This window comes from Lissotriton helveticus, chromosome 11, assembly GCF_964261635.1.
Source record: "Lissotriton helveticus chromosome 11, aLisHel1.1, whole genome shotgun sequence".
NCBI classification, from domain to species: Eukaryota; Metazoa; Chordata; class Amphibia; order Caudata; family Salamandridae; genus Lissotriton; species Lissotriton helveticus.
Window position 1 is genome coordinate 321,127,693 of NC_136072.1, and position 21,885 is coordinate 321,149,577.

The 21,885-nt window shown below is 45.9% G+C and overlaps 1 protein-coding gene across 1 annotated transcript in view; it reads left to right on the forward strand.

Annotated features, from left to right (window-relative positions):
- Positions 1-21,885, forward strand: part of KIF1A (kinesin family member 1A) — a 2,072,061-nt gene that overhangs the window by 1,477,728 nt on the left and 572,448 nt on the right. The window contains exon 32 of the mRNA XM_078667093.1: positions 5,532-5,587. Within this exon, the coding sequence (XP_078523219.1) occupies positions 5,532-5,587 (56 nt within the window). The remainder of the gene's footprint in view (positions 1-5,531; positions 5,588-21,885) is intronic.

Here is a 21,885-nt window from a genome sequence, read left to right on the forward strand (position 1 = left end):
ATTACTGGTGAAGGTGGTGTTACGCCCAGTTACAGCCCCACTGTTATGAATTGAGGAGCCCTTGCGGCCTTGGTAGTAGCAGACCAGTTCTTGCACTTGTGTCAGGTGTTATGGCCAAGTCCGGCCCAGAGGCACACGCCAGCTGTCCCAGGGATAGGTTCCCAGGGGGGCCGGGCATTCAACACCAGTACTCCCCGGGGGCAGATGTGCTCATGCAGTAGTGTTCGCGAGACAAGTCCCGATTGCGCTCCGAACTGCGCCCCGCAGACAGACTGCTCCTCCAGCAGGGCTAACAACCGTGACGCTGGGCATCCCTGTGCAGATGTGACTGTCGTGGGTGTCCTTCTAGGGCCACCGCACCGCGTCCTCGCGCACTCACCACAATTCAGGTGCAAAATCAGCGGTAGATCTCAGCAAAGGCCCCGTCTCCCCAGCAGCAGCTCAGTGACCCCAGGCGGGGGCCCAAGACCGTGCAGGGATCCCAGCAATCAGCCAGTACTCAATGGGCTCCACAGCCTCCAACTGTCCACCGCTGCCAACAACAGGATTGAGCTGTTCCCGGTAGGCCTCTCCTAGTTCCGCAGCGACGGTGCCACCATCGCCTCAGGTCAGCACGCAGGTCCCGCAGATATAAGGTACATTCACATTTAGTCACAGCCCCCACTGCTTCTCACAAGGCACTCGTTGCCAGGCACCCCAGCGGATCACAGCGTGTCCAGTATGGCAGCGCAGTGGGCCCAGTGTTGCCACTCAGATCGATTAATGGTCGCCGTCGTATGCTTATGGTGTCCCTGCCCTTGCAGCGCCCAGCCACCTCTCACCTCGTGTGGGCGTTCTCTGCCTGTCCAGGCCATCACACAGCAGCCCAGAGCAGGCCCTCTCCATACGCCAGGGTCTGCGTACAACGAGGGCCAGTCGAGGTTAAGAGGACCTCCAGTGGCGCAGGGGGAGGGAGGACAGGCGACAGAGCCGATCAGCAAGCCACACCAAGCAGGACGTAATCCGAGTAGCCACCGCCAACGGAGCCAGCCCAGCCAGGCTGACTCCACACAGCCGCCAGCAGTCGATCACAGGGAGCGCAGCCGGGAGCCCCGACCGCCGCCTCATAGTGCAGATGCAGGTACAGGGTATGTGGACACCTTTTATCGTAGCCTCTCACACTCGCAGCAGGTGCCGTAACCCTTGCGGCCCCAGTCCCGTCCAGGCGGGCCCGCCTCACCAATTGGGAGTCACTCAGTCAGGGCGGTAGGCAGGCTTCGGTGGCGCGCCGGCGGGAAGGACAGGCTGATGGGGGGATCAGCGGTTCATGTCCTGCAGCACAGGCCCCGGGCAGTCGCCGCTTGCAGGCACCCATTGCCCCGGTATCCACACCAGCCAGTCGCTTGGTGTCAACCTGTAAATGAATGTGGAGGGGGCCCTTATCACAGTGCCCAGGGCTGATCTATCGGCATGGAAAGATCGCAGTCCTCTGCCCGTAGTTCTACTAAATTGGGCCATGGCCCACACAGCCTCTGCTCCGCTCGCGGTTCACCTCGCCAGGCGATCCGGCCAGCCGGCCTTTGGTGGCAAAAGCACAGCCAGTCAACTCGTAGCCTCCCTGCAGGGTCCCCCGCAAGGGTGTGCAGGGCCAATGTCAGCCGATCAGGTGGGATTTGAGCAGGATTTCTTAGGTCCAGGCGCGGAACTCGCTCACAGTGCGACCGCCATGATTGACGGTTAGCCACGCCCCCCCCCCCCAGGCGCTCTAACAATTATTCATAAAGAGAGCAGCGATAATCCAAAATAGCCTCACTTTAGGCATGCTTCTCAAAAAAGAAGGTGGCATTCTAAGAGGAGTAATCTGCAGGTAGAAATATTCATCAGAAGAACAAGAAGCTTACCTTCAGTAAGACCCCTTTTGGTAAATACTCTATATAACCACAGATTGCTTAGCATCCTCCCACCTCCACTTTCTGTAGAGTTGCCTCTTTTTGACTTCTAAAAAGGTCCCACACTAGTACTGTAACCAACAATTGCTTTTGCTCTGCTTCTGAGGAAGCAGAAAGGAAGATAAGACACTAACGTCAGCTCGCAGGGGTGGCATTTTCAAGCATCGGAAGAATTTCTTTGAAAAATCTCTGGATCCTGGGGAATGTTCTAAGGCAGGGGTCTTCAAACTGTGGGGCGTGACCCCCAGGGGGGGCCGTGGAGCGATGCAAAAGGGGTCGCGCATTCCCTGTCACCATTCTGCTCAGGCCCAAGGGCTTCAGCCCCCCTCTTCCCCCGTCCTGTGTCTCAGCCCGGGCTGCTACAGTGCAACTCGAGCTGCTGGGGCCTCAGCTGGGCAGTGTCTGGAGTCTTATCTCCGGCAAGCCCGTCAGAGTTTTTCACAGGTCTTTAAAGACCATTTACATATTTACATGCCTTTGTAAACTGGTTACAGAGGCTTAGTGTTTTTTCCTGATTCCAGTACCCCCTGGGTCCCACTCGGCCTATTCCTTACGTTTGTATTTTACATTTACTGCTGTAGTGTGAGAATGCATTTCATGAAAAGGAATATAAAGTAGGGTTACCAAAAGTAAAATGCCTGTGTGTGTTGTTTAAAGAGCCTGCAGAGACCTCCTCTTGACACTAAATAGATGTATAAATAAAAAAAGTATGTATTCATTCATTATGTGACTTTTCTGTCTTTGTTCTCTTTAATTATCAGTCATGGATCATTGAGGCAGTCCTAGAACACAAGTAAAAATGCTTTCTATTTATATTTGCTGTTCGAAGTATGCACATATAAGTGCTTAAAATACAGCTTTAGGTGACTGCTTATGTTTGTACCAACTGGGCCATCAAAATAATCTGCTGGCAACCCTAACCATAGGACTGGAAGTTTGTTGCAGGATCAGCATATTATTTATTTTCGACACCCTCAATCCCCAAACAATGCCATAATAGCAATAGTTTAACTTAGATCTTAAACCCTACGAGTTATTTCAAGTGTCTGGGAATGCACCCTGCATTCAGACAACTCACTCCTCATTCACATCCTTCACTTTCACACTCACCCTGCACTCATAGCGATCACAATGCACTCACACTGATCACCATGCACTCACACCATTCACCTGCTAACCCTGCACTCACAGTGATTACTCTGCACTCACAATGCACTTGCGCTATTCACCATATACCTCACCCTGCAGTCACACAAGCGCACTACTCACCCTGCACTCATGTGACACTTCACTCACCTGTCCCCCTCACTGCTGAATATACAACTCACTCAAACAAGCCCAGCAGTAATCATACATTTATTCGTCCCGTTCTGAACTTGCATCCGCACCCAAATTCGTACGGCCACCTCACTCACCCTGCAGTCACTCCTCTCACCCTACTCTCACACTGTTGCATCGCTCACCGTGCACTCACATGGGCACTCCTGTCACCCACACAGTGCAGAGGGTTAATGTGCCTGCTACAAAGAATATGTACCTTGCAGATCACAGAAAGGAGTGTGAGTAAACTATGAGTAGTGCTATAAAAAAATTAAATGTTTGTCAGAAAGGTGCTATAGAGAGATGAGGTGCATTGTTGGTGAGTGGTAGTGAGGGAATTCATGGAGAAGAAGGAAACGGGGGTGGGGCACCAAAAAAGACTGTTGCACCGTGGGCAACCAGTGTTAGGGCCAGCCCTGGCTGGAAGTATTAGACCTCCCTCCCCCAGAAGTTCTGGTCTAGTGGCTCCCCTGCTTCTGCAGAATATTATTATTTACATTTGTAGTGCGCTACTGTTACCAAAAGATGTCCTTGGGTTAATAACCATCTGCTGCCTGAAGGCAAATAAGAAACACACAGAAGGAGAAGGTGAACCAGCCAAATGGGGTAACCTACAGAGCATAGAGAAAGATTTTTATATCTTCCTAAAGGATAATCGATTCTTGGTGGAGCTAAGCAAAGGAGGGTGCAAGTCCCATAACTGTGCGGTCTGCACCAAAACAGTGAGACAGACAACTCATGCCTTCTTGAATTAGGGAACAAGAAGCAGAGTGGCACAGGCTGAGAGGAGCATAGAGGTCCAACACGTATACTTGGTGAGGAGAGATGAGAGGATGAGAGAGGACAGCAAGGGAGTGTGGACACGCTAGAAGTGAGTGTGAGCCAAAGGTGAGGGCTTCTGTTAGAACAAAAGGGAGATGTAAAAGATGAATGGGGGTACCGGTGAGGTGTAAGATACAAATAGACAAAAAGTTGAATGGAGAGATGAGGTGAATGATAAGTGCTGAGGGGAACAGGTGGTGACGGGGCCAGAGAGGCCATGAGATAAATGCGAGAAACTGTTAGAGATGAGGGCAGTGAAAAAACAGAATGGCAAAAGGTGATTAAAGGTGAAGTAAGAGGTTGAATGGGGAGAGTTCAGAAGTTGTAAAATGGGGTGAAAGAAAATGGCCTGCAAAGTGAGAGAGGGATCCAGGGTTGGGAGAGGAGAGAGGGATGGAAGGGACGGGGTGAGAGGAAAACTTCATGGGTAAACAGCTTAACTCCGCACAAAACCCCCAGGGTTTAAGGGACCCCTGCTTCTCCCGGTCAGGGCCAGGTGAGCTTCTAATGTGGCAGCATGTATTCCTGCGGAGTGGAAGGCCCTTCACAAAGGTTTACTAGAAATCTTTCTGATGTTAATTGCTGTATTTTGGTTAAAAACAAGTACTGATGGGTTGAAATCTTTCCTCAGTGTTACTGTGTGTAAAAAATGTATTTCAAAATAATGAAGCAATGCTATCCCAAAATACGCGGCATCACATTTACGTTTTCTTCCCACACAATTTAGTCAAGACTGTTGCGTAATTTGATCCGCAGCTGCCTCATAATTCCAGTTGCTCTGCATACAGGTTTAGACATTTTTGTCAGGAGGGGTTCCTTACACCTCAAAATGTTGACAGTGGGGTCTCGGCATCCAAAAGTTTGAAGACCTCTGTTCTAAGGTGAGGAATCTGCAGTTAGAGAGTCTGGACCACAAATAGCCTTACATGAGATAAATAACTTGCTCTTCCCCACCGTCGAGTGAACACAAACAAATGCAAGCACAAATGCTCAGCCCACACACAAACACATTAATTCACATGTATGCACAGTAGGAGATAAACACTTGTTCTCAAGTCTCATGGCCCCAAGTAAAACATCTGCCTGTATTTTAGAGACAGTCCCACCAGTCAATTTCTAATATAGAAGGATTGCCTTTTACAATAGAACCCTCTCACTACAAAGCAGCTTCACTAAGCAGCGAATTATTCTCTTCTCTCTCATAAACTGCTCAAACATATCAAGACTATTACTCCACTTTGACCGTTGCCCTTATACCATAAGCACCACACAAGTGGGCACAAAAGTACACCGTAGAAGAAAACTGTTCTCACTCAGGCATATTGCAACATCAATCAATCTCAACGTGAAAGTTTATTTTTAAGGGAAAGGGCATTAGCAATATGCTTCAGGAAAATTGATTTGAGACATTCTCTCAGCCAATAAACTAACTGATTGTTTTTATTTATATATACTTTTCAGCCCTCTAAGACCCTCACGACGCCATTTGCCTCGAGTCATGCCACTTTCCAAACCAGGTATGGAATTTCCTTTTTGTCCTGGAGTTTAAGCAGTGTGCTTCATCTTGAAGCTATAATTACAATGAGCATTGATGAAGCCAAAGTCTTGCGTTGCCAATTCTTGTTTGCTTCCACTGTTTGCTTCGCCAATGTGGTGAATCATAGGCAAAGCCAGTAGTGGTGGGCGTATAAACACAACATGGTGGAACTTCGTAGAAGTACGGAAAATATTGTCCCAAGTTAACCTAATGTTATTTTCCATACTTCATTGTGTCTAGACAGAACATGGTGACTATCTTAGAAGTATAGAAAATGGTATGTCAAGATGGCCACCTGCAACTATTGGAAGTGCATGCAATGCACTTTTACAACCATTAGCAAAGCCTATAGTGGTTACTGGTGTCCAGTTCACATCAGGCCGTGAGGGTCTCGAGGAGGAAGTGAAAGAGAAAGGTGGGGGAGGAGGAGAGGAGGGAGAGGTGGAGGGAGGAGAGAAAGGATCAACAATTGTTTGGGTTGGCTAAGGAAGAGGTCAGAGTGTGGGGTAGAGAGCAGCAAGGAGGAAAGGCGTGAAAATTAGAGGATGACTGGGGAGACAATGGAGGGGTGGAGAGGGGGTAGATAGGAGCAGAACATGCTGTCCTACAAGTGATATTGCTAAAATGCCTGCCATACTCGCAAAAAGAAAAATACTTCCATGATAAAAACATTGGAAGGATACCAATCAAAAAGCAAAGTGAGTCTTCAGTAAGCCAGAGTTTGGGCAAACTGAAAAATAGGGAGGAAAGGCATCAATTCAGGAGCAGGAAATTTAAATTGGTGCCAGGAGACAGAAAAAGGACAGCGTAATGTCAGTAGCTCAGTATAACATGTATTAACTGGCCGGTTGAGGCCTGATTGACTTGGTTAGCTACAGCTCATAAGTAGCCGCAATGGAGTAGCCTTAAAATGATAATCTCCAATTTAGAACCACACCTCTTATGGCAGCAAGCTCCAGTGCCTACGTAACGTTTGTTCTTGTGTTTGAGTGTCCTCCATTTATTGCAGTATTATACCTCTACTTGTACTTTGTACGCTTTTGTAACCTCCACACATGTCACTTTTTCCTCTTGCAATGTACTGTTTGCTACCTCTTGTATTTTGTTTGCTCACGATTGTCACTTTTGCCTCATGTAATGTAACGTTTGCTTTTGTAATTTGTTCACTTGTAATGTTTTCCTCATGAATCAGTTCTGTTCCTATTGTGAAGTGCTCTGACACCTTCGGGTAAAGTCTGCGCTATATAAAAACGCATAAATAGCACAACCTTCCCTAGTTCCCTTGTCTCTTCATTCCAACCATCTTTCCATGCTCCCTTTCACCTTTCCATCCACCCACTGTTATCCACCATTTCAGCTTTACATTCTGTCATCCATTAATTCTTTTTTCCATCTTTTTATCCTTTCATCATTCCATCTATCCATTGGCCATTCCATCCTGTCACCCATCCATCCATCATTTAATTTATTTATCCATCAATAAAGGCTTTAATCCACCAATCTCTCCATTTACCAATCCATACTCTCAGATTTCCATTTACTCTGTCCTCTGTTCACTCATTCATCCACCTATCCATTGGCCCATGCTTTTACCCATCAATCATTTTCATCTACCCATCCTATCATCGTTCCTACCTTTCTTTCACCTTTCCTTACGTTCACCTTTCCTTCCTTTCAGCCTTCCATCCTTTTTTTTCTTTGTCTATCGAACCATCATTTTTTATGCTTCCTTGTAGCTTAATTACACGTTTTAGTCTGCCAGGTTGCAGACAGAAGAGGCCCATAAACAACCCTATGTCCTCACTGTTGCTGCTAAAGTGGGGGGTTCATGAGGCCCCTGAGCAGCAGTTTCAGGGGAGCTTAGAGCACGAGAAAAGAGGCAGAAGTGGGTGGTACCAATTAACTGTCTCTGAGGACGACAGCAACAACCTTTCGTAACATTTTGTGTGTTAATCCCGTGTTAATCTGGGAATTCCTTACATGTAGTTCGAGCCACCCTATCATGTTGATAGGCCACTCAGTACGAGGCCAGACTCAGTGGAGACTCTGTTGGACTCATTTTCTGATTGTGTAGTAAACTACGTCTTGTATCTCTTCTATACCTGCCCATCCTTGTGGTGCTGCTCCTAGTGTATTTGTTTGTTAGCACAAAAAATGTTTGGATAGTCCTGGTCCAAACTGTATAGTACACCTAAAACCTGACATTTCCACCTTCTGCCTGTCTCTTGGTTTCATCTACTATATGATTGTACCAACCCACATATTCTGCCTGCTGCCATTCTTTCTTTGCACAGTGACTCTTCTTCTTTGTCCCTGTCCCCCTTCTCATAAGATCCCATCACCACCACTTCTTTTTAAAAGCAATTCTCCATAGGGTGTGAGTCTCACCCCCGAGTGAGGTATTTTTCTGCCATAATCAGACCCTCCAGGATTTCGCGATTTGGCGGTTTGCTGCGAAATCGGCACTTTTGTAAAAATGCCGCGATTTTTACAAAAGTGCAGCGAAATCAGCACTGCATGGACTGCCGCTGCCTTTAGGTGTTAGTGAAGGAGCTGCAGCTTGGAAACTGGGATTATGATGGAGTCTCTGACTGACCGACTGTGCCACGATGGAAGCGGGCCACAATCATGTAAGAGCCAGCTCAGCTCATGAATGTATTGTATATGTACACACACCTGAAGTAGAAATGCTAGTACCAGTAGGATCAAAGTAGTCTGGCTTATTTCTTCTGAAGGTCAAAAGAGCCCAATCCGAAAATCATGGCAATGCATGAGACAAGGCATACTACTCTTGGACCATCAACAACAAATCAGCACTTTCTTTAACTTGGGTCCACCTTTAAAAATATGAATAACCAAAAAGTAGTGAAATTGCAAACCCATGACACATATTGCTCAGTGGAAAAAATTTATTTATATGCCTGCCCTCTCTCCTTAACCCAATCTTAAACATATGCAACACTGTCTTTAATGGGATGTACCGTTTCTTCCACAAAGACAAACAACAAAGCCTAACTGTTTGTTCTTCAGTCGGTTTGAACTGAACACGACTCTTGTAACGGTTTCCTGTCTATATTTTACTCATCTCAATGACAAAAGTAATTTCATACTGTATAAGCTACAGCTTTATATTTTTAACTGTTTAGGGCAGGGCCAGCTATCAAATTGCAGATGTGAAGACAACTCAAATGGACATCTCCAAGAGGGGAGGTCGTGATAAATCCCTTAGGTTAGCAACTCAGGCGAATGAGTCACTTGTGACTGGAATATTATCAAATTGAACAATAATACAACAATGACAAGCCGAATTACCATAAGGGATTACACATATGAAGCCACAAAGTAAGCAATAAATCAACAAGAGAGACATCCTTGACCTCTCTGTGAACCCAAATGATGAACAGAGAGAATTGACAGGGTACCTATATGAAGTCCTGCCCAAGAAGGATCTGGGGAGGGATTCCTGGTATGGGTGCAACTACTATACGCATCCCCTATGGCCGCCATGCTCACTGGGAGGACCATCTCGCCTAGAGAGAGGGTGGAGAGAGGCACGAGGCAAGGATGTCCCCTCTCCCCGCTCCTGTTTGCCCTGGCTATGGAACCGCTGGCGTGCAGAGCAAGGAGCGGCCAGGCCTATAGGGGCCTGGAGACGGGAACGGGGCAGCACTTCATAGCATTGTATGCAGACAACCTCTTGATATTTTTACGTAACATGGCAGGCAAACTGCGCAGAGCGCGCAACATGCTGACCCGATTCGCCACTGTATCTGTCCTTCAAGTCAATTGGCAAAAATCCAGTTTATACCCAATGGCGCCTGATACCCCCGCCGCTTGTTCTAGAACACTTGAGGTGGGAACCTAACTGCCTACAGTACCTTGGAGTTAAAATATATCACGGAGCACTGGACTTACTGGAAGGCAATGTGGGTAAGACGGTAAGGTCACCAAAAATAGCAATGGACTTCTGGGGAACGCTTCTGCTTTCTGTGGCTGGGAGGGTAGCAGTCCTGGAAATGGTAACATTACAGTGCCTACTATACTACTTCAGGACTCTCCCGGTGTGGATCCCGTGAGCGATGTTCAAAGAACTTGACTCAGTGGTCACGTAATTTATTTGGGGTGCAGGAAGAAGGAGAGTGGCGTAGGCCTTACTGCGACGGCCAACACCGGACGGCGGGCTGGCGATGCCTGACTTCGAGAGTTACTATTTAGCTGCACAACTATACTTGCTGATCCAATGGTTGGCTGCAGATCGTAACTTGGATGGTAAACAATGCCCAACTGCACCAGACACCGCGATTCTGGCAAAAATCCTACTGCGAGTGCATCGGAATACGTCCGAGGACACAACCGCAACTAGGGTGGTGGTGCGCTGCTGGGCCAGATACTTGAGGAAAGTGTGCGCTGCGACTCCCTATACCCCTGACATACCTATCACAATGCAACGCTATCTTCCGCAGGGTGAACACTGGTCAGGACTGGAGGACTGCGTTGATGCAGGACTAAGAGAGATGGGGGACCTATACCAAGATTCCACGCTACTTCCAGTTGAAGACTTGCAAACTGCATATGACTTGCCCAAATGCCACTTCCTGAAGCATAGGGCCCTAAGGTGCAGGATTAGAACGCATTGGAAAGGTGGGGGTGCGGAACCACGAGCACTGGCGGGATGCAGGTATGTTGCACTGGCAGCAGGAAGAATTAAGACGCTGTCCTGCCTCTATAAGGCAATACGGGGGATATGCAAAAGCCATTAGAGCGCTAGTGTTACAGTGGGAAGAAGACTTGGGTAGACAGATCGCAGAGGGAGAGTGGGAGAAAATCCTAGAACGTAACCGGAAAGCATCTAGGAATGCACGATTTAAATGAATTAACTACTATGTGCTGCACAGAGCATATCTAACACCGGCCCGCATTAGGAGGCATTTTGGTGCGGAATCGGCCGCTTGCCCGAGATGCGGGGAAAGAGAAGCGCACATACTCCATATGTTCTGGAATTGCCCACTATTGCAAGCCTTTTTGGGGGGAAGTACTGCAGGTGATAGGAGACCATGTTGACAAAGAGCTTCTGTAGGCCCCAGAGCCCTTTCTCTTGGGGTGGTTTCCCCATACGGCCAAAAATAAAGTGACATGAAAGTTTCAGGACCTTGCCTATGTCTTGGCCAAGAGGGAGATAGCCAGGAATTGGAAAGCACCGGGAGGGCTGCGGATCACCACATGGAAAAAAGATCTCAAGAAGGGTCAGGAGCGGAAGGCAGATTGCTACTCAGAGAGGCCAGCCGGGGAATAGGCAAGATGGAGAGGGCCAGAGCCTGGGAAAGCTTAGTGTGTGAACTGGTGGCGAATGAGCAGAACAACATTAGTGGAGTGGGCACACCGAGGGTGGCAGAGCCAGAACAAGAAGATCGACAAGAGGGATAATTGGCCTAAAATCATCAGCAGGTATAGCACTGTAATGCACAGTCTCGGAGAGTCTGACGAACGAGAACCCGGTAGCATGTAGACACACCCACCTGTTTACCAAAGCGCAACTCAAGGGGGGAGGGGGTTAGTTTTGATTTCGGTGGAATGTTTAGGAAAATGCGCCAGAGAGTGTCATTGGAACGTTATGTACCCTGGATGCTAGACTCATGCTTCCGAATGAACTTCTATGTCGATATTGTTTAAATGGCAATAAAATATGGTTAAAAAAGAAAAGAGGGAATTGACAGGACCCCCACGTTTATTTCGCAATATAATTTTAGACGGTAAGAAAGTTCACCCCAAAGGACCCTAGGAGTACACTGACTAAAGAACAGAAACAAACATGATGTCCGGAGATCTCTAATGACCACTCAATTGTCTAATGCGCAGCACAAAAAAAAACCACCATTTGCCACAGAATTTTAATTTTTGGTGCCACAAAATATGCTAATCAATGCCACAATATCCTGGGTTGTCTAAGAAGTCTAAACTGTACCCTGTAGTTTTAGAAACCTTTCCAAAGTGAATTTTCGGCAACCTAAATATTCAGTGGATTTATAGTTGGATTGCCCATCATAAAAATACCTTTCCACAAGTGATGGCCTTCTGTTTGTTTTCCTGCTCAGGCAAATAGAAACAAGCATTGGCCTCGCCTCTGCAACAGCTATTGGTTTCGTTTATTTTAGCTGTGTTGTACAGCCCTGTGGTTGACAGTATGTTTAAAGTTTTATTCTGAATTACTATGAAACAGCCATTATTCTTTTTTTATTTAATAATGCATAAGGGATGGTCTGTGTTTTGAATTCAAATATGAAATGGAAGGGAAGTAGAAACACATACAGCGGCTGTCTTAAACAAACATTTGTAATGCAATAGGTCTTGCAATTGCGAGATTTTGAGCTATTGGCATTGTAAATGACAATCAGCTAGATTCATCAAGCTTAATTGCGCTCGCAAAGGGCCAGATTCTGAGAATCAGGCCCTTTGCGAGTGCAATTTTTGCATTTGGGATTCATCATCCCAAATGCAAAATTCGCTAATAAAGAATTCGCACATTTGCGAAGAATTGCATTTAAGGAATCTCTATTTGAGATTCCTTAAATGCAATTCATGAACCATTTTGAAATTGCGAAATCGCAATTTAGGACCGCTATTTACCACGAAGTCAAACCTTGTGGTAAATAGCGAAAACTTAGAAAAATGCATTTAAATGCATTTTTCTAAGTTGCATGTTACACACACACACATGTCCTTTGGACATGTGTGTGCACCACATCAGTGTAAATTCACATTTCAGGGGTGCTACAGGGTGTCCTTTGGACACCCCTGCACCCTTAAAATCGCATCCTTATTTGCGATTACCAAATTGCTAATCGCAAATAAGGAATAACTCCCCATTCATTCCTATGGGCCTTTAGGCCCATAGGAATGAATGGGGAGTTATTCCTTATTTGCGATTAGCAATTTGCTAATTGCAAATAAGGAATGTGTAGGAATCGCAATTTATTTAGCGATTCCTACATGAATCCCGTTTTGCAAGTCCTTAATAGCGATTCCTTATGAATCGCTATTACAGACTCGCAAAACGGCCCTTTGATGAATCTAGCTGAATGCCTTTTATTTATGTGTTTAAAAAACCTGCAATAATAAAATGCATTGTTATTTATAATACCAATCGGTCAAAGTTTCTAAAATGTGAGACCTATTACATTGGAAATGCTTTTTGTTTACGAGCGGCCCATGCTGTGCTTTCACTTTAATAAGGGCCACGCCCCTTTCTTCAGAGGAGCCGTTTCTAAAGAAAGGCCAGCGGATGCTGTATGGGGTGCTTTTTTTGTGAAAGTGACCTGTGAATGCGTGCATGGCGTGCTGAATCTTGAAGGAAAGCATGTAGTGCCTGCAGTAGGAGAAACTCATTAAAGAAAATAGTGCTTACAGCCTAAATATGACATACCTTATAACAACCCAAGTAAAAAGGCCAGTCTTCATGAGAGGTTACAAATAAAGCAAAGGCGGTACTAAGGAGGGACTTACAAGCCTATTAATGAATCAGAACCCAGCATTTACGAAGGACAATGACAAAAGCCAATGACAAATATGACCGGAGAGTGGGTGGGGCCTTAAAGTATATACTCCAATACAGCATGGCTGCCCAAGCTTGACCTAAAAAGTATTATGATATAGTGAACACTGCATTTGTTTATGAGGGGTTGGCGGTGCCTAACATTGAGAATGGGATGGTAGGTAATAAGTAAGGTGGATAATGGGTAGTGTCATAATAAATACTCATCATGTTCACATGAAAGTACTGTCTTGGCAGGCCTCTAGGTTTTTGCAGGCCTTCTTTATGTACTCAGCCATGCATGAACACAGGCCAATGACATAGTCCACAATGTCTTGTTTATGAGACTTGAGAAGATGCTCTCAACCTTCCTTAACTAGACACAATGGACCCCAAATTGGCTGTCCAAACAGAAGCTCAAATGGGCTGTAGCCAACCCCTTTCTGTGGAACCTCTCTGTAGGCAAAGAGAAGGCAGGGTAGTAGGACATCCCATTTTTGTCTAAGCTTTTCTGGGAGTCCCATGATCATACCCTTGAGGGTCTTGTTGAACCTTTCAACAACCCCATTGTGAAGGACTGGACTTTTATCAGTACCAGCGGTGCCAGGGAACAACACCTATAACCTTCATGGGATACCTGTTTCGGCGCACAAACTACAGAGACACGGGACACTTCCTTTGACGTCAAAGATTCAAGGTTTATTACTGCAGGGAACACAGAAGTCACGACAAGTACAACACGTGCAACTTGGGGAGACTGCTTCAAATTGGTTCTGTGGATCGCTCCTTTTATACAGTTTTTACCCATAGGACATCATGATACACAAAGTTTACAACCCGGTTCCCATAATTATCCCTCAGAGGGGTCGCTTTGGTCACTTTGATACACATAAGGTCCGGAACATAAGTGCGGAAACATTTGGCGGTTCCCAACTGTAAAAACCCATCTTCCCAACATTAGTGAATTCCAATCGGCAGTAAAACAGATCGAAATAGGAACTAAAACAGGTGAAGAGGAAGATGGAAACAGTGAGAGAGTCGAAAAGGGTGTAAAAGGGGAGGTATCGGGAAACACGAGATATAGGCATCAAAGGGACGTGCCTAATGAGATGCACGGCTGAGACAATAAACTGGCACGGCAAGATGAGCCTCGAGCGGGGCCATCTGCCTTACAGTATCATCCCCCTCATCATAAAGACACTTACAAAGAACATGTGTCTTCCGCAAATATCGTGGGAGTCCCAGGGTCGCGAAGCGGACAGTGTCCGTTCGCTGGCTACTTGAGGGCAAGAGACAAAATGGATGCCGTATCTAAGATGGAACCCGTGGGTACAGATGGAAAACTCATATATCAAATGAACGGTTTAAGTTAGCACAGCGAAACTGTGCACATTTACTAAACTCGTCATTTACGGTTCTTAGATACCAGACTCGACCATATTCGTGCGAGTCGAAAACATCACCTAAAATTGTCACGGAACCTCAGACGCTCCTTTTGCCCTCATGTAGGCAAGCACTAATCGGAATCATATTCGATATTCATCAGACCCTCGAGATGTTGTTGTAGCATAGCTCTGTTCAATCGAGACCCTTCGGTAACAGGTGGCTGTCTCATACACGTTGTAGCACAGAGGCCACATAAGGCAGGACCGCACTGCACACAAAGGCAACACGTGAACAGGAACACTACAACGACTCCAATGATCGTCAGAATTTTCCAACCCCAAGTCGACATCAGGCCCCAAAACCATCCAAGTAGCGTCCAATCCCCTACATCCACGTGTATGGATTCGGAGATCTTATGCAACCTCGAGATGGCTTGATAGACAGTCGGAGCGTTATCAGGAATGAAAATACAGCAAGATGAATGGATCACCTTACAAACCCCACCTCGATCTGCCAAGATCACATCTAAAACCATACGGTTTTGTAACGTCATAAGTCTATCCGCCTGAAGTTCTGTGGTGATATTACCAAGGGCACTGGCAGTAATATTAGCTGTCGATTCTACCACTCGAGTCAACTGTCTCAGGTTTCTACTATTAACCATAGGTCCCCAAAACGGAAGAAAACCTTTGAAAAAGTCTCCTGCCTCTTGACCGGTAGTATCCTCTTCGCTAATTACTCCTCTTACAACTCTAGTCTTGTGATAATCTGCATCTACAGTGAACGTCGGAGGCAACAAGTTGGCAATAAAGCATGCGCCTATAAAGTCAGAGGGCAACCATGCATATGCACGATCATGACAAATAAAGTAGGTACCCTTGGCAGCCAGGAACACAGGGGAGGAGACCATTGGCAGAATGTAATTTTCAGTGCAAGCACTCTCTCCAAGTCGGGCTTTCGATCTACGGCCGCGACCTATTAAACAAAAATTACCAATGTGGGGTACGACCCATATCGGAGGCGAGCTTTTAAGCTGTTTCTCATTAGTGAACACACTATATTCGCCTCTACTTAGGACCCTATAGGCTTGTACCTCTTCTTCAGGGATAAGCGAAGGATCATAGATATCGCTATCTAAATCCTCTATTGCTATCGATAAAGATTTTTGGTACGAAGTAGGACCAGAGTAAGGGGAACGTGGTTCTCGAATGGGGTGGAAACCCAGTGCGCTTCGAAACATTGTTTGAAATGCTCGAGCAGACCCTTGGGAGCTATACGGTAACACCAGATATGGAATTCCCTTATCCGTAGTATGTGGCATCAACCCACACACCCAACAATTAGTAGTGTTAACCACTAACTGGTGCTGATGAAGGAGCTGAATAAAAGAATTATTGCGGAATTCTGCACGTCTAGCCTGCTCGTGTTCAGGTAAGATGTGAAAAGAATGAGGAGAGTCAGTGGGGATGAGTTTAAGGTCAGGGGTAGGAGTAGGCATGATAGAAGACAAGAAGTGAAACATTGTGTAATACACTGCACCTACCAAAAATGCAGAAATAGTCATAAACAGTACGAATATTTGGAATATAAAACATTTGGTACGACTGAGTTGCTGCAGCTTGAATCTTCTTGCTTGAGTTCTTTCCAAATCCATCAGCTTCAAAAATGCCATTTCCTATGACCGTCCGCAACGTTTCTTGACGCACTTCGTTCTGTGTAGCAATAGTCAATTCCTAGGAGTTCCCAGGAATCGACGGTCTTTAACCTAGTGTCAAGACCTACTAACCAGAAGGAAGTACACGCGCGGCCCTACGGCCTTTATTTCACAATATATATATATATATCAAAAACAAATGTCTCTCAGCTGTGGAAACAAAAAGTGTAAGGAACGAAGCTCAATGAATATATACAAAATAATTACAATGGTGTGAGTGTTCAAACTGATCATGGAAAACGGGATAATGCACTTGTCAAAGGACAGAACGGGGTTTTTTATTAGTCTTTAGTGCTGGATCTTAAAAAATATCGGGTTTTCCCAGGACGTGTTTGTTCGTTAAACAAAAGATCCGTTGAAGGGACAACGCCCTGTTGATCAGCTGAATGCTCTGGTCTTGAGTTTTCTGATGACAAGTGTTCAATAATGCCTCTTTGCTGCACTGAGGATTCTCCGACAGGTTGTGCGTCGCTGAAAGGTACAAATGCCGGCAATCCTTCGGTTTCAGTTGATGCAATGCCTTTCCTCACCCACGAGACTGCTGGCAACGGAATGGGGACTTTCTTGGTGTGGGTAGCATGCACCCAATTTCTGCGCCCCTCAAGACGAACTGCAGTTCTCGTGGCAAGGAGGACTTGGTAGGGTCCAGTGAATCTAGGGTCCAAATTGTTCTTGCGTGAGAAGTTGCGCGTCACCACCCAATCTCCGGGTTGGAGTTGGTGGCCTGGACCCTCCGTCTGTGTTGGCAATGCTTCGTGAACCTGTTGGTGAATTAACCTCAGTTTAGCAGTCAAGTCATGAAGATAATCGATTAACATTGGATACTCAAGTTCACAAAAGACACCTGGTCTAGGGACCCCCCAAACATTGGCAGGACGACCGAACACTATTTCATAGGGACTGAGCCCTACTCGGGAGTGTACAGTTGCCCTTGTTGACAGTAATGCTAAGGGTAAAGCGTCAGGCCACGAAAGACCTGTCGTAGCCTGAATCTTTGCTAGTTTTAGTTTAAGGGTGCCATTATACCCTTCAACCAAACCGGCTGACTGAGGATGATTGGCACTATGAAATTTTTGAACAATCCCTAATCCGCGACACACACTCTTCATCACGCTCCCAACAAACTCACTTCCGTTGTCTGACCACACAATTCTAGGCATTCCGTAACGGGAAAAATATTCTTTGAGTAAAATTTTTGCCGTGGACAAAGCCGTATTATCCTTAAGGGGGTAGGCCTCAATCCATCGGGAGAATGCGCACACCACAACCAATACATACTTCAAGTTATTACATCTCTCCATGTGGATAAAGTCTAACTGGATAACTTCGAAAGGGTATGCAGGAGGGGCAAAATGGCCTGGTGGAGTGGGAGTGCCCTTACCAGGATTATGCATCAAACATACCATGCAATTCTTAACCAAACGTTCAGCACATTTCGTAATACCATCATTTTTCCACACAGGAAACAGCAATTTACAGATACCTTTCGCGCTAATATGTGCTAACCCGTGTGCCATAGTCACAACAGCCAGCACATACGCATCAGGCAACATCCATCTTTTCTGTTCCGACAAGTCAATCCAACAATCATTCGCATCCAACTTTCCCGTACTTTCTTTCCACTTCGTCTTTTCAGTCTCGGTAGCCTCATTCTGAATGGATTTCACACTCTCAATAGTGTTTTCACACATACTTGATTCTGTAGGCCACCTTACCGAACTCGTCACATACATTCGAGTGCTAAGGTTCCGAGCAGTCTCCTTAGCAGTCTCATCCGCAAACGCGTTACCACGACCAACATCATCCGTCACTTTACAATGCGCACTACACTTAACAATCGCCACTTGCTTAGGCAACGTAAGTGCATCCAGAAGATCATTCACAAGCTGGCCATGCTGAATCTTCTTACCATGTGACGTAAGGAATCCTCTCTCTCTCCACAGTCGTCCAAAACTATGTGCCACACCAAATGCATACTGGCTATCTGTAAACACATTCACTCGTTTATCTTTAGACAATACACATGCTCTCGTCAAGGCAATGAGCTCAGCAGCCTGAGCTGAATTTTGACTCAACCTTGCGCTCTCCACAATTGTTTTTAATGTAACTATAGCGTACGCAGTTGTCACATCACCATTCGGTAATTTAAAACAAGAACCATCCACATACAGAGTACCATCAGGATCTATCAATGGAGTATCTTTTAGGTCAATGCGACCCTTGGTTTCTTCCTCAGTTCTGAGGTAGCAGTCATGTACTGCTTCACTGCTTGATTCTGTGTCGATCGGCAGCAATGTTGCTGGACTCAACACATTACATCGTTTTATCCGTATATGACTGGCCAACAACGTCAACTCATACCCAGACAATCTTGCGCTCGTCAGATGTTGAGTTTTCGTTCGGTTTAATAGAGTGTCGACTGCATGCGGAACCATTACCGTGAGCATATTACCCATGACTAGACCTGCAGACTGTCGAATGGACGCCGCAGCTGCCGCTGTTGCCCTTAAGCAACTTGGCAAGGCTCTTGCTACTGGGTCTAAAGTCGAAGAAAAGTATGCACATGGGCGTTGCTTACCACCAAAAGATTGTGTCAAAACACTCAACGCGCAACCATCCCTCTCGTGAACGTATAGTGTAAACGGCTTACTGTAATCAGGAGTACCCAACACAGGAGCCGAACACAACGCATCACGCAATTCAGAAAAACTTTTCTGACATTCTTCAGACCAAGGTACTGGAGATGAAACATCCTTGCACGTAAGGGCTATCAATGGTTTTGCCAACAATGAAAAATTTGGAATCCATTGTCTGCAGTAAGACGTAATACCTAAAAAGGCACGAACATCTCTCTGGGTTTTCGGCACAGTCATTCGGGAAATCACTGCAATTCTCTCTGGGGTCAACCTTCTCCCTTCTTTTGACAATAAGTGACCTAAATAGGTAACTTCTTGGCAACAATACTGTAGCTTCGAAGGTGATATCTTGTGGTGCAAGTCATGTAAATAGTGCAATAATGATACTGTAGCCGTTTTGCAAATAGCTTCTGTATCAGCTGCCACTAAAAGATCGTCTACGTATTGAATCAAAGCTGCACCTTTAGGCAATATAAAGTCATCAAGCTGACTTTTAAGTGCTTGGCTGTAGATTGATGGACTCTCACAGTAACCCTGTGGAGCGCGTTTTAGCCTAAAACTGCGACCTCCTAATGAGAATCCGAACAGGTCTCTGCTTTCTTCTGCGATCGGAATACTAAAGAAAGCATTCTTTAAATCGATCACTGTGAACCAGGAGGCAGATGCCGGAATCATTGTTAGTAAAGCCGTAATGTCGGGAACCACAGGAAATTGCGGAACCACTATTTTGTTTACCTCTCTCAAATCTATAACAAAACGATACACAGGAGGTTTAGTTGGGTCAGTTCGTTTCAAAATTGGCAATACAGGGCTATTGCACACGTTTCCACGAGTTTCTTCAACAACACCCTTTCCAATGAGATCATGAATGATTCCTAACAGTGCTCGTTCGCCTTCAAGAGAAATACGATATTGAGGTAACCGCGGTAATCGCGCATTTGGTTTTAATTGGATCACATAGGGTGGAATGTCTAACAGACCCACATCATTGGGACCTGTGGCCCATAAGGACGCTGGGAGGGAATTCAATTCCGGTGGGAATTTATCAACCGATAAATACATGGGAGAGATCACTCTCCTCCCCAATGTAAGTTCCACTCCTTCAGGGGAACAATACAATGTTGCATATAATCGTTTCAACAAATCCAAGCCCAAAAGATTTTCACCACAACCTGTAGATAGAATCAGTGGAGCCGTTAGCTCACGTGGTCCAATCATAAGAGGCAAAGGGTTAGAGACTGGGTTACTAACAGGGGCGCCAGAGAATCCAACGGAAACATTCGTTAAGCCAGACAAAGGTGCGCCAGGGAGTTTTGAATGCATGATGGAACTTTTCGTCGCACCAGTGTCTAACAGAAAAGGCTCAACTACACCCGATGTAGTCACTGCAACGTAAGGCCCACTCTGATCGACCGGAACTGACACTACTCCCTCTCTTTGTCTTAGGCTGTCCTAGTAGTGGTCATTTACAACAGTCTCGTGGTCTATATAATAATCATCAACATTATATTGTGCAGACCGAACTGATCCCGCATTTCGCTGGTCAAAATAATTATTTGCATCCGATTGATTCTGATGACGATCAATCTGATTGTGGGATGAACCACGACCTCTACCACGTGGTGCCTGCTGAGGACCACTGCCACGATTTCCTCGAGCTGACACACCATTTAAACGGTCTTTTAAAGCAAGACACTCATATTTCAGATGTCCCTCTTTCCTACAATATGCGCATTGATTATATCCTAGTGTAGATCTGGGATCAAAGTTGTCAGGACGCTGCTGCATCCTATCAGGCTGTGCACGGGGTCGATACTGCTGTTGCGCATCATTTTGGTTCGATCGCGGAGGGTATGCTTGTTGCAACAAGACCTTCGTTTTGAGTTCTTTCGTTTTCTTTTCTACACGATCACTTTCTTCCTTTTCCCTATTCTCATAATACTGAGCCGTTGCCAATATTTGCGCAGGGGTTGAGACTGCCCACGCACTTTCTGAATTCTTTAATTTGTTGCATAGCTCAGGCAGCAAATTTGACACAAATTTGTCAACGAATAACCGCTGACCTCCCTCAGCGCCCATGTCCTGGCCGCTGTGGTCGATAAACGCTTCCTCAAACCTCGTAAAGAAATCCGAGACGCTCTCGTCTTTCTTTTGCTTACAAGCTGACAACTTATCCCAGTTCACCTTCATCGCTGGCATGAGAGTTTTCATGAGCGTAATGATTCTCTGAGGCAAATCCAAGATCAATTGTTCAGGTTTGGCCCCACCAACTTGTAATGCATCAGCTGCTAGCAGTGCAGCCCAATCACCCCCTAATTCAACAGCGTGATTGGCTTGACGAATTTTAGCCCAAACTGGTTGCGGTACAACGTTGCCAAACAACATGTCGATGTCGGCAATATTCATAATAGAAGCTTCCACCAGTTGTGATAACTCCTTATAATAACCAGCCGGATTTTTACGCGGATCGGGTAAGGATTGCTTCACCTGCAAAACTTCCGATCGTTTCCATGGAAGATGTATCCATACCCTTTGAAAATGCGGCAGAACCGGAGGGTTAGCTTGCGGATCTCCAGGCACCCACAGTGGCGGGACTTCTCTCATGGGATACTGACCAGGAACCGCTTTCCAATTCTCAGTGGTATCATCTAATGACACTCGAGAACGTGCTGCGGGTCTAAATGCTAATAAACGTTCCACGGCACGTCGTACATCGTCACCTACAATCATACCATTCGAAAAGTTACTCTGGAGTTCAATTATGTCGGACGGTACATTCTCTACTTCATCATCGTACCATTCCTCCCTCAAAAAGTTACACATTTCCTCAAATACGAATCTCTGCGTAGGCTCATTAAACTGAGAAAATGTCTCAAAGACTATACGTGGAGTGTAATTAGCAGGATGTCTTATCCATTTACGTGCCATGGTTACTAACGTTTCTTTCTCCCTACCACTAGGGATCTGACTCCGTCTCTGAGGAGTTTCAGATGTATCAGACAAAAATAACGGAC